This window comes from Salmo salar, chromosome 05 (assembly GCF_965601325.2).
Source record: "Salmo salar chromosome 05, fSalSal1, whole genome shotgun sequence".
Classification (NCBI taxonomy): domain Eukaryota; kingdom Metazoa; phylum Chordata; class Actinopteri; order Salmoniformes; family Salmonidae; genus Salmo; species Salmo salar.
Window position 1 is genome coordinate 27,595,706 of NC_138295.1, and position 14,011 is coordinate 27,609,716.

The following is a 14,011-nucleotide window of genomic DNA, read 5'->3' on the forward strand; positions in this document are numbered from 1 at the left end:
TTTTGGTCCCAACTGTGGGTCTTTGTGAGATGCAGAATAGGTGAACGGATGATCTCTGCATGTGTGGTTTCCACCGTGAAGCATGGAGGAGGAGGCGTCATGCGTGATGGTTTGGGGGTGCTTTGCTGGTGACACTGTCAGTGATTTATTTAGATTTCAAGGCACCCTTAACCAGCATGGCTACCACAGCATTCTGCAGCGATACGCCATCGCATCTGGTTTGCGCTTAGTGGGACTATCATTTGTTTTTCAACAGGAGAATGACCCAACACACCTCCAGGCTGTTTAAGGGCAATTTGACCAAGAAGGAGAGTGCTTCATCAGATGACCTGGCCTCCACAATCAGCCGACCTCAACCCAGTTGAGATGGTTTGGGAGTTGGATCGCAGAGTGAAGTAAAAGCAGCCAACACGTGCTCAGCATATGTGAGAACTCCTTCAAGACTGTTAGAAATGAATTCCAGGTGATGCTGGTTGAGAGAATGCCAAGAGTGTGCAAAGCTGTCATCAAGGCAAAGGGTGGCTACTTTGAAGCATCTAAAATATATTTTGATTTGTTTAACACTTTTTTGGTTACTGTCACGAATCCCACCGAAGGTGGCTCCCCTGCCTGCTCGGGCGACGCTCGGCGGTCGTCGTCGCCGGCCTACTAGCCGTCGCTGATCCCTTTTTCCTTTTCGTTTGGTATGTCTGATTGTTTGCACCTGTTCCTCATTTGGTTCTCTTGATTTATGGTTATTGAAGCCTGTGTAGCCTGCCCAGGTTTGTGCAGGATTATTTGCGTCAGAGTGTGTTTTTGTTATTGGATGTGCTGGCGATCGACTAGTGTTGTTTTATGTGCGTGCTGTGTACCTGTTGTTTTGGGCACTTCGCATTTCACGCCGGTTGTGTTGGCGTCGACCGTTTTTGTTGTGTTATGGAATAAAAACATTACTTCCTTACCTCTGCTCTCTGCGCCTGACTCCTACCACCACTCCTAGCATTTACTGACAGTTACTACATGATTCTATATGTGTTATTTCATAGTTGTGGTGTCTTCACTATTATTCTACAATGTAGAAAATAGTAAAAATAAAGAAAAACCCTTGAATGAGTAGGTGTGTCCAAACCTTTGACTGGTACAGTATATTAAGTGTAATATTGGGATGCAAACTCAAAATATCTTTATCTGACATGGTACAGGTGTCTTCTTTTTTTAAAGCTCATAACCATGTGTGAGGTGTATACTTTTGTAACAATGTTGATTTGTTTAAGACTACCAAGAAACACTCTGTGTGACCCTGATTTAGCCCAATGAAGTAAAAGGATAACTTTCATATACTTACAGCATTTATCGGACTTGGTCCCGATGTCAATGATGGGCATCCCAAAATACTTGTCAAAAAGATGGGGCCATCCGTTGTTATCTCCTAGGAAACAAAATATGAACACATTATTATACTGGTCAGAAATAATACAAAGTAAAACCCTACAGCAAACATCAATGTTGTATCACACTTTTATTAATAATTTAGGCGTGCAGGCCAAGGTGTCATTTAATGCCTTCTACAAGACAGCAGGAATAAACTACTGTCAGCCTGGCATCAGCTTGATATCCATAACCCAGCCAGTAGGTTTCAAGTTTTGACACTGTAGATTCTCCCTCAATAAGTCTGGGGCTTAGCCTTGATGTCAATCTGTTTCTACTCTCTTGCCAACTCCATTTGGAGCTGCCATGTTTGGCTTGACAATGACAGCAATGAAGTTGGCAGGAACACTAACAGATCTGGGGCCAGGCTTTCCAGGGCTCATTCGTTGAACCATGAGAAGATAAATAGATTGCCTATTTCGGTAGATCAATCTGGAATGAAGTTTGGGTTTGCCGATATAAATACTACAAGCCTTTAGGTTCATCCATCTCAATAGATCTGTTTAAAAATATTAGACACAGAAAGAAGTAATTATGTTTACAAGGAAAATGTGTCATTTCTAACAGCTTCCTCATTACCAGTGCAAATGGATGTGCTGTTTTAGCTGCCTTCCAACCTAATGCAGCATCATCAATCACAAGTGTCACAGATTTCAAAAGTTCAGCATTGATTTTCTGCTTCAGTGATAACATTCAAGTTAGGGCCTTAAAGCTATGGGCTTTCTTTGGCTATTTGCTATGGGGATCAGTATGGTCTTTCAGTGAGTAACAACCTCTGTATCCTGGCTTCACGCACCAGTTTCATGCCAAAATGGATGTGACATACTTTGATAATACAACTCTTACATCCTACTGATATTAATTAGACCAATAAAACCCTCCACGTAGTTTGAGTGAAAAATACCTTCAACCCATATCACGTCGCATGGCTGAACTGCTGAGCTCTTCCCATGATTAAAATGGTAGCTACCCAGGAGAGTTTGCACTACGGAATCCCAATAGTTGACCTTTAAAATATCATCATGACACGGAGGTTGTATCTCATCTCATCATGGGTCAGGTGAAAGTGTACTGTTCAACAACAGTTGAAATCAATCAGCAAATGCATTTTTTAAACCATATGTCAATTATTTGCGGCATGAGCAACCATCTCCCTGTTTTGTTGAGCTAAACTTATTTTAAGGCTTTTAATAAGATCCAGTGGTTTGTGGGCTTGGTTGCTACACGTTCAATAACTTCCTTGTAGTGCATTGACACGAACACATTAAATCAAGGTATACCATTCAACAACAGATTTCTAAAACACATATGTTCAAGTTATTATTTCCAACATGTGGAACTATTTAATTGTCTTTGTTGAGGTAAACTTATTTTAAGGCTTTGAAAGAGATGTAATCCCAGTGGATTTGCTATTAGGTTCAATAAATTCCCTGTGGAGAGCACGGTCACAAATACATTATTTCATTATGAAAATATCATGCAAGGCCACTTATACTCAATACTAACATGTGATTGTGATTTGCATACTCATATGGTGTATAGGGACACATTCACACACAATGGCAGCGCTGAAACAGCATTCAACTCTACTGCTATGGAAACCTGTGCCACCTTTTCAAATAGTGTCAGACATCCTTTCAAATCCAAGTAATATTAAAGTTATGAGTGACTGTCATCAGAATGTTATGTTTTTCCTCGTCTAAAGAGTTAATAAACTCAGTCTTATTCATTTCAAACTTTTAATTCAATATAGCCATATCAGTGACTTCCTGCCCATGGCATTATCACAGCAAATCAATGCACTGTAAGGAGCTAAAAATGAATTAACGGTTGATTTTGCAAACACGGGCACTTTCGGATGTTAAATGTTTTTGAAAATGAAACCTCTTGAAAATGCTTTTTATCTATCTGAATATTTTCTTCACTCTGTCTGGAAACAAGATCTAATAGTGGCTGAGACCATACTTTTTAAGAATAGAAAGATTTTTATCGATTTACCCAAATGCCCAAGGGGAAATAACATTACCACTACGTCATAAAATGTGCGATTTTACATGAAAAGGAAATGACAGAAATTGTGACTAAGGTATTTTATATAACATTTCACATGATTTGTTTTTACTATTTGGAAGTTTTATTTATATGTATTCATCATTGTCAAGTCTAAATGTCTATATATGCCTTGATGATACTCAGAAACATGTATTTACCAAATCAAAATCTTAATATTTTACATTATTTTAGGAATTATCTTAAGAACATGCATATAAGGTTCACATATGGTAAAAATCATCAGCATTGTGGTAATGACAGTGTGGTGGAAATGACATTTCATATAAAACAACTGATGAAAAATACAATTTTGTCACAGTTATACATGTTTAATGTATGAACTAATACATTTGGGAATGACATTTTTACAGTATTTGGTCATAAATAGCAGGGATTCTAGCATGCTATCTCCAGTTGAACAACTAGCATACAATGTATCCTAAATATGAATAATTAAAACAATTTCTAAAATCTTACATAATTTAATGAAATTATAGCTTATTTGGTAATGACGTACAATAAAATATTATCTTCTCAAGTCATATTTACCTTTATTTTTCTATCATTTCCCAGCATAAAAATGTGAATCTCCCTCCATGACATCCATGTGCTCCAGTCACTATTTACATCCATGGTAACCAAGAACACAAACTTTTGAAAAAAAACGTTATTATCATGTAATCCACTTGTCGTGGTGGTAATGAGCCAAAACTTAGACACGACTGTATTTTGTGTAAAAAAAAAAAAATGAACAAGTGGCTTATACACATCTAATATGTATATAGTTTCCATTTATTTGAATATTTTTTTTAAAACAGATGCATTAAATATTTTCTAATTATAAAGACTTTTGTAAGTGTAATACTGTACATAGAATGTCAAAAGTATGGGTGTGACACAGGACAATTTTAGTCTCTACTTAATGGATGTGAAATAAAAACATCTAAATTCACATTTAATCTGAAAAATCTAGCACTGAGACACAGAAAGTCCCCTATTTGCAAAATCACCCTAAAATGAAAACTCATTGAGATATGGAAGTCTTGAGGGTGTTTAAGGTGGAACATTCAATCACTACTGTTCTCCTTATAACTCATTTTAATAGCAAAAGTAATTCAATGAACAAAGGTTGACATCTCTGAGGTTGTTCCCACACAGACAGTTTGTAGACACTGATCTTAGAAACTGATGCTGTATCCTTCTGCAGCCCATGTTATTTTAGACATTCCCTAACGTTTTCACAAAACAAGACAGTCTATAACTTCTTTAGCGACCCCTGGTGTCTGAACGCATTTTGCTGTCGTGCTGATCTCGCTCTTTTCCCTCTTGCCTTTGGAGAGAGCGTCGACGAACTGAGAACTTTCAAGCAGAAAGAAACCTAGAAATATTGAACATTGATAACTTACTGGAAACAAAGTTGTAAAGTATATATTTACTACTACAGCATAATCAAGTGCTTAGATAATCAGAGTGAGCTGAACCAGAGGGTAATTGGATATTTTCCTTAGACACTTATGAACAGAGAATCCTGGTGAGTTAGCTTTACGCTAGCTAAATTATATGCCTGTCTTGATGAATAACAAAGGTGTACATGATATTTACGATCTAAAACCAGTCAGGATATTGACATAAGCATGTATGACTTTGAGAGTGATGATCATTTAGATTTTAGAATGTTTAGCATTTGCTATCACTACGTGTGCATTTTGTAACCCCCCCTTTGATTCGACAGCACCAGCGCCACATGCCATCTTCTGCAAACTTCTTGGCCATTTACAGAGGCTCATCATCTACAGATTCTACGATCATCATTGTTGCCTCATCTCTATAGAGGGACATTTGACTGGTACATTGTTGAATGAACTGAACCGAGATAATTGAGTGCACTCACATTTTACTTTTATTGGGTACCACATTTCTTTTCCTTTTTATTACTGCATTGGATGAAACTTTGTTGAAAATGAATGGTCGTTGTTGATAATCTGTTGTTGTGATCTTTGAACATAAAAAAGAGAAAACAAACAAGTCCTTGCATAGTCTTCCTTTTTCTTTGCTTAATTAGATTCCATTGCTTTAGATAACAGGCTCCTTATAAATTCATGATGAAATCTTGTATTCACAAACAAAAAATGCAAGATATACACTATATATGGGGCGGCAGGTAGCCTAGTGGTTACAGCGCTGGACTAGAAACTGAAAGGTTGCAAGATCGAATCGCCAAGCTAAAAATATGGTAAAAATACGCCGTTCTGCCCCTGAACAAGGCAGTTAACCCACTGTTCCTAGGCCGTCATTGAAAATAAGAGTTTGTTCTTAAGTGACTTGCCTAGTTAAATAAAGGTAAAATAATAAAATAAATATAAACAAAAGTATTTGGACACCCGTTCAAATTAGTGGAGTTTCGTTATTTCAGCCACACCCGTTGCTGATAGGTGTATAAAATTGAGCACACAGCCATGCAATCTCCATAGACAGACATTCTACACATTCTACTGGCAGTAGAATGGCCTTACTGAAGAGCTCAGTGACTTTCAACATGGCACTGGCATAGGAAGCCACCTTTCCAACAAGTTAGTTAGTCAGATTCCTGCCCTGCTAGAGCTGCCCCGGTCAAGTGTAAGTGCTGTTATTGTGAAGTGGAAATGTCTAGGAGCAACAACAGCTCAGCTGCAAAGTGATAGGCCACACAAGCTCACAGAATGGGACAGTCGAGTGCTGAAGCGAGTAGCGTGCAAAAATCGTCTGTCCGCAGTTGCAACACTCACTACCGAGTTCCAAACTGCCTCTGGAAGCAACGTCAGAACAAGAACTGTTCGTCGGGAGCTTCATGAAATGTGTTTCCATAGCCGAGCAGCTGCACACAAGCCTAAGATCACCATGCGCCAAGCGTCAGCTGGAGTGGTGTCAAGCTCGCCTCCACTGGACTCTGTAGCAGTGGAAATGCATTCTCTAGAGTCTAGAGTGAGGAATCACGCTTCACCATCAGGCGATTTGACGGATGCCAGGAGAACGCTACCTGCCTGAATGCATAGTGCCAACTGTAAAGTTTGGTGGAGGAGGAATAATGGTCTGGGGCTGTTTTTCATGGTTCGGGCTAGGCCCCTTAGTTCCAGTGAAGGGAAATCTTAACTCTACAGCATACAATGACATTCTGGACAATTCTGTGCTTCCAACTTTATGGCAATAGTTTGGGGAAGGCCCTTTCCTGTTTCAGCATGACAATGCCACGTGCACAAAGCGAGGTCCATACAGAAATGGTTTGTTGATATCGGTGTGGAAGAACTTGACTGGCCTGCACAGAACCCTGACCTCAACCCCATCGAACACCTTTGGGATGAATTGGAACGCTGATTGCGAGCTAGGCCAAATTGCCAAACATCAGTTCCCAACCTCACTAATGCTCTTGTGGCTGAATGGAAGCATTACCTGCAGCATTGTTCCAACATCTAGTGGAAAGCCTTCCCTGAAGAGTGGAGGCTGTTATAGTAGCAAAGGGGGGACCAACTCTATATTATTGCTCATGATTACGGAATAAGATGTTGGACAAGCAGGTGTCCACATACCTTTGGTCATGTAGTGTATATATGAGGGCATAACAAGGTCCTCAGAAGAGTTGAAGAGTCATTTCTCTTTGTAATTTCAAAGTTTCATCTGCATTCTGTTTTGGGTGAAATATGACTCACATCTTGAATGCACAGATTCACACACACACACACACACACAATACATTAGCTGCAGACAGACACCGAGGCACCCAACCCGACCCAAAATGATTTGGTTTGGGGCCGTCTTTCATCTTGTCAAAACAGTAGTTGGGCTCATCTGGGCCACAGCAAAAAGACACTTCCAAACCGTTTTGCTTTGAAAAATGTTTCTTCAATATTAATGTTGACAGGAGAGTATGATGAAAAATGTTTCTTCAATATTACTGATGACAGGAGAGTATCATGAAAAATGTTTCTTTAATATTAATGTTGACAGGAGAGTATGATGAAAAATGTTTCTTCAATATTACTGATGACAGGAGAGTATCATGAAAAATGTTTCTTTAATATTAATGTTGACAGGAGAGTACGATGAAAAATGTTTCTCCAATATTAATGTTCACAGAAGAGTGTCATAAAAAATGTACATTCTGATGGCAGAATGATGACAGATGCAGGATTAGTAATTAACAGAGTTTCTAAAGACAGTGTGAATTTTCACCAGCTATAAGTCTGACAATAGTAAAGATAATCGAACACATTTTATTCTCCTGACATTCTCCTTTATGGCGCCAGGCAAAGGCATTTGCATATTAAAAATCCACTACAAAAACCACAATGTCCAATCCTTTTGATCTATTATTAAGTAAATATTCGTAGTTGTTACCCACTGGTTATGAATCCTTCGACTGAGAAGTATGTTTTCTTCTTTTTCACATTGCACAGCTGTCTGTAGTCGTTATGGCTTCAGACCTAACCATTAGAATCAGATGGTCATGGAAATTCATATCTCAATGGACTGCACCAGATGCTCTAGTCATTGGGACATGTACGCTAAATATGCTAAATAATGTTTGATGGAGAATAATCTGATTCTGTTAATTGGATCTTTATTCAATTAAGTTGAGCTTGTCATTATCAGTTGTCAAAGGGAGAGCGCTGGAATAATTGTGCCGTTATCCTAATCAACTTTATATTGCCTCAATGGTCTGCTCTCTGCACAGTGACTGTGTGAGGATGTTTTATTAAGTGTGCAGTGAGACAGCTGTATCATCTCTGTGTGTTGCCTGGAGTCTAAGAGATATGGTGCTGGCCGAAGCCCAACATGATTAACTGTTTTGAGGTCAGTAAAAGCTCAAACAATGCTGTTACCCTCAAGGTGTCTGCCTCTTGCAAACAAACAAACACACACAGCACACAAACATATGCATGTGCACACTTAATCATACACACACTTTCGCTCATACACACACACACAACCAACCTCACAATGGGGATGACTCATCTAATTTCCCCCAAACAGTTTGGACCAAAAGCATCTGTGTGGCACACATGGCCACCTACTAAACCTCATGGTCCTCTGCACAGACGAGACGTTTCCCAATCTATCAAACAATACCACCATGCATAGAGGAAAAAAACAACCCGTTTGTATGGTAACTGCAAAGAATGAAGCACACAGCCACCAGACATGAATCATAATTATAGAGTAGTTAGCAGCATATGTACACCACTATTTTACATTATCATGATTATATGCACTCCACCTCCTTGAGAGACTCTCTGAACCATAGGCGGGTAAGATGAGAGAGTTTGGCACACAGAAGAAAGGGGGGATGAAAACAACTTGAAAGAAAGAAGATGAAGTTCAAAGGAAAAGTGTGATTCGGATTTACAATTATGCAGGAGTATGGTGAGGCAGATATAGAGGGATGGCTTCCCTGCCTTTCCGTTCACCACCAATTGGTTCTGATTCATCCTCGAGTAAAGGGGAGGGATTTCAACAATCTCAATTAAATCTATCCCACCTTGTTTGGGAGAGTGAGGGGGGGGGCTTTGCTTCCAGGAAGCCACAGCAGGAAACACAGTGAATTGATTGAGAGTGAAATATACATTGACAAGGTCCATGCCATCTACGTTATAGCTCATTCCCTCTCGTAAACATGTTAAAATAAATTAAAAACAAAGCTTCATTGTCCTGGCGGAAGGAAGACAGTTGCCAAAGAGCAGTATACTCTCCTTCTCCCCCTCCCTTCCTTCACTCGCTGGAGGGCTTAAGGCTTGTCTTAAGCAGGGCTCAGAGCAACACCCACTTGGTCAAACCCACTGGTTATAAGTGTGGCAGACTGGCATTAGAAGCTGGATCAGCCCAGGTGGTCAGCTTCTGAAACAGACGTGGTTTGTTGAGTTTACTTATTATATACACTGAACAAAAATATAAACGCAACATGTAAAGTGTTAGTCCCATGTTTTATGAGCTGAATTAAAAGATCCCAGAAAAGTTCCATATGCACAAAAAGCTTATTTCTCAAAAATGTTGTGCACAAATGTGTTTGCTGCCCTGTTAGTGAGCATTTCTCCTTTGCCAAGATAATCCATCCACTTGACAGGTGTGGCATATCAATAATCTGATTAATCAGCAATGAAAGGTTACTCTAAAGTGTGCAGTTTTGTCACACAACACAATGCCACAGATGTCTGAAGTTGAGGGAGCATGCAATAGGCATGCTGATTGCAGGAATGTGCACCAAAACTGTTGCCGGAGAATCAAATGTTAATTTCTCTACCATAAGCCACCTCCAACGTCATTTTTGAGAATTTGGCTGAATGTCCAAACGGCCTCACAACCACAGACCACGTGTAACCATGCCAGCCCAGGACCTCCACATCCGGCTTGTTCACCTGGGGGATGGTCTGAGACCAGCCACCCGGACACCTGATGAAACTGTGGGTTTGCACAACCAAAGAATTTCTGCACAAACTGTCAGAAACCGTCTCAGGGAAGCTCATCTGCGTGCTCATCTTCCACACCAGGTTCTTGACCTGACTGCAGTTCTGTTTTGTAACGTCAGTGGGCAAATGTTCACCTTTGATGGCCACTGGCATGCTGGAGAAGTGTGCTCTTCATGAATGAATCCCGGTTTCAATTGTACATAGCAGTTTGCAGACAGTGTGTATGGCGTCGTGTGGGCGAGTGGTTTGCTGATGCCAACGTTGTGAGCAGAGTGCTCCATGTTGGTGGTGGGGTTATGGTATGGGCAGGCATAAGCTACGGATAATGAACACAATTTCATTTTATCGATGGCAATTTCAATGCACAGAGATATCGTGATGAGATCCTGAGGCCCATTGTCGTGGCCATTCATCCGCCACCATCACCTCATGTTTCAGCATCTTAATGCACAGCCCCATTTTGAAAGGATCTATACAAAATTCCTGGAAGCTGAAAATGTCCCAGTTCTTCCACGGCCTGCATACTCAGATATGTCACTCATTGAACAAGTTTGGAATGCTCTGGATCGACGTGTAGGACAGCATGTTCCAGCTCCCACCAGCCATTGAAGAGGAATGGGACAACATTCCACAATCAACAGCCTGATCAACTCTATGCAATGTCTCAAGCTACATGAGGCAAATGGTGGTCACACCAGATACTGATTGGTTTTCTGATCCATGCCCCTACATTTTTTTAAGGTATCTGTGACCAACAGATGCATATCTGTATCATCAGTCATGTGAAATCCGTGGATTAGGGCCTAATTTATTTACATTTACTGATTTCCTTATATGAACCGTGACTCAGTAAAATCTTTGAAATTGTTGCGTTTATATTTTTGTTCAGTATATACTGTATCTCCAGGTGTTACAAACAATTGCGCTTCCACAGCCCATTGGGATTCTGTAGAGATGTAACAACGTTACTTCTCTATATCCAATTGAAGATAGTGGGGAGTGAGGGGGCTTAGAACATGAAGAGGGGAGTTAACGAGGTGGATTTGAGAGCAGGTGGGAATGGTGCAGTGACAGCTGATCTAGATAGCAGTTTGTTGTACAAACAAGCAAACATGATTGCACTTCTATTTGAGAAAATAACAAGTTTGTTTACCCATAGAATAGAGTAAGACCTAAGTGTTCAAAATGGTGTTGCACGTAAACACACTTGTGTGCAGATAAAAATATACGCATCTTGCTGAAACTCAAAGTGCAATCATTCTTGCAAACACACATCTAGATAATTGTCACCATACAATTCCCATTCGGTCTCAAATCCACCTCTCCTACTCCTCCTACTCCAAAAATATAAATGATCCATGCAACAATTTCAAAGATTTTACTTAGAGTTCATATAAGGAAATCACTCAATTGAAATAAATTAATTAGGCCCTAATATATGGACTTCACATGACTGGGAATACAGATATGCATCTGTTGGTCACAGATACCTTAAAAAAAAGTAGGGCCATGGATCAGAAAACCAGTCAGTATCTGGTGTGATGACCACATGCAGTAGACACATATCCTGTTGATTGTGGCCTGTGGAATGTTGGAGGATTGTGGAATGCGAAGTTGGTGGATATTGGTGGGAACTGGAACACGCTGTCGTACACATCGATCCAGAGCATCCCAAACATGCTCAATGTCTGGGGAGTATGCAGGCCATGGAAGAACTGGGACATTTTCAGCTGCCAGGAATTGTATACAGATCCTTGTGACATTGGGCTGTGCATTATCATGCTGAAACATGACGTGATGGTGGCGGATGAATGGCACGACAATGGGCCTCAGGATCTTGTCAGGTATCTCTGTGTATTCAAATTGCCATCGATAAAATGAAATTGTGTTCGTTGTCTGTAGCTTATGCCTGCCCATACCATAACCTCACCACCACGGGGCACTCTGTTTACAACGTTGACTTCAGCAAACCGCTCGTCCACACGACGCCATACACGTGGTCTGCAGTTGTGAGGCCGGTTGGACGTACTGCCAAATTCTCAAAAATGACGTTGAAGGCGGCTTATGGTAGAGAAATGAACATTCAATTATCTGGCAACAGGTCTGGTGGACATTCCTGCAGTCAGCATGCCAATTGCACACTCCCTTAAAACATGAGATATCTGTGGCATTTTAGAGTGTCCTTTTATTGTCCCTAGCACAAGGTTTTAGAGTGGCCTTTTATTGTCCCAAGCACAAGGTGCACCTGTGTAATGATCACGCTGTTTAATCTTGGCAAAGGATAAATGCTCACTAACAGGGACGTAAACAGATTTGTGCACAACATTTTAGAAATAATATGCTTTTTGTGAGTATGGAACATTTCTGGGATCTTTTATTTAAGTTCATGAAACATGGGACCAACAACTTTACGTGTGCATTTATAATTGTGTTCAGTGTGCATTTCTCTCTATATACAGTACCAGTCAAAAGTTTGGACACACCTACTGATTCAAGGGTTCTTCTTTATTTTTACTATTATCTACATTGTAGAATAATAGTGAAGAGATCAAAACTATGAAATAACACATATGGAATCATGTAGTAACCAAAAAAGTGTTAAACAAATCAAAATATTGTGGCAAACCTCTTCAAAGTTAGGAGCGGTTGTCACAAATTAAGTGGGAAACTGTCACCAAAGTCAGCCCAGAATTAAAGTTCTTTCGAACATGACAGTACCTGTGTGTTTGTTTCTCTGTCCTGGTCCACCCAGGCCGCAGGTAAGGTCAAGGATAGCAGGGTTCGGTATACAAATCTGGTTCTCGGTAGGTCCAGGTCTAAACGCCAACAGGTAAGTCCAAAACAGTCCAGCTCGTACACGGTAAATCCAGCCAATGTAGATTGTCTCTTTCTCTATGGTTCATAGATCCTTCCCGCCCTCTCTCTCTCTTCCTGATTTTTCTTGACCCTTTATCTGTGGGTTGGCTCCACCTTCTGAGGGTTCCCCTTGCTTTTGGGAATTGTAGTTTTGGCAGTCGGCCATTTTGTGATCTGTAGTTCTGATCGGGGTGGCCATTTTAGTGATCGGGCAGAGCCCGTTTATTAGTTCTGCCCTCACATATCTGCCATTTATCACTCGACCCCCTTCTTTGCCACACATCTCCCCCCCTAGATCCGACCCCCTAGGTCGGGCTACCGCAGAAAAATATGTGTGCATGCGGGATAACCCATCCACATTTCCCATTTCCTTTCCTGCTCTGTTTCAAGTCAAAGTGAAACGGTTGGAGACTCAAAAACCACCGCATCCCCCGAGCATTCTTCTCTTTAGCCCTATGCATCCAGGTGAGTGGTGCATGGTCACTGATGAGGGTGAAGTGGCGCCCCAGCAGGTAGTATTTCAGGCTTTCCAGAGCCCACTTTACTGCCAGCGCCTCTTTCTCAACAACTGAGTAGTTGGTTTCCCGTGGTTCCAGCTTCCTGCTTAACCTCTTGACGGTCGCCTAGGATAGGGGGCGCTACAGCGATTTTTGAAAAAGAATCGTGCCCATTTTAAACGGCTTCCTACTCAAACTCAGAAGCTAGGATATGCATATAATTAATACTTGTGGATAGAAAACACTCTAAAGTTTCTAAAACTGTTTGAATGGTGTCTGTGAGTATAACAGAACTCATATGGCAGTCAAAACCCCGAGACAGATCCTAAAAGGAAGTGGAAATCTGATTTGTGGAATCACATTCAGCACTTTGCCTATAAAACACACCGTGAGTTAGGATTCATTGAGCACTTCCTAAGGCTTCCACTAGATGTCAACAGTCTTTACAAAGTGGTTTGAGTCTTCTATGGTACAAACTGACCGAAAGAGAGGCTTTGGAAGTTGGTCACAGGGGGAGGGCCATTACTACTATGACGCGGGCGCCCATGGCTACCCTCCCCTTTCGAAACGTTTAGTAAGACAATGCAATCGTCCCCCTTGAATAGTATTGAAGCTCTGGTTGAAAAAGGCCCTAAAGATTTATGTTATACAACGTTTGACATGTTTGAACGAACTTAAATATATATTTTTTGCACATTTGTGACGACAAGTCCCGCGCGCTACAGTACATTTTGAGTAGCCTTCGGAACGCGCTAACAAGAA

At 40.7% G+C, this 14,011-nt stretch overlaps 1 protein-coding gene across 1 annotated transcript in view; it reads right to left on the reverse strand.

Annotated features, from left to right (window-relative positions):
* LOC106604530 (relaxin receptor 1) overlaps positions 1-14,011 on the reverse strand; it is a 139,504-nt gene that overhangs the window by 59,172 nt on the left and 66,321 nt on the right. The window contains exon 4 of the mRNA XM_082974915.1: positions 1,325-1,408. Coding sequence (XP_082831041.1) covers positions 1,325-1,408 — 84 coding nt within the window. The remainder of the gene's footprint in view (positions 1-1,324; positions 1,409-14,011) is intronic.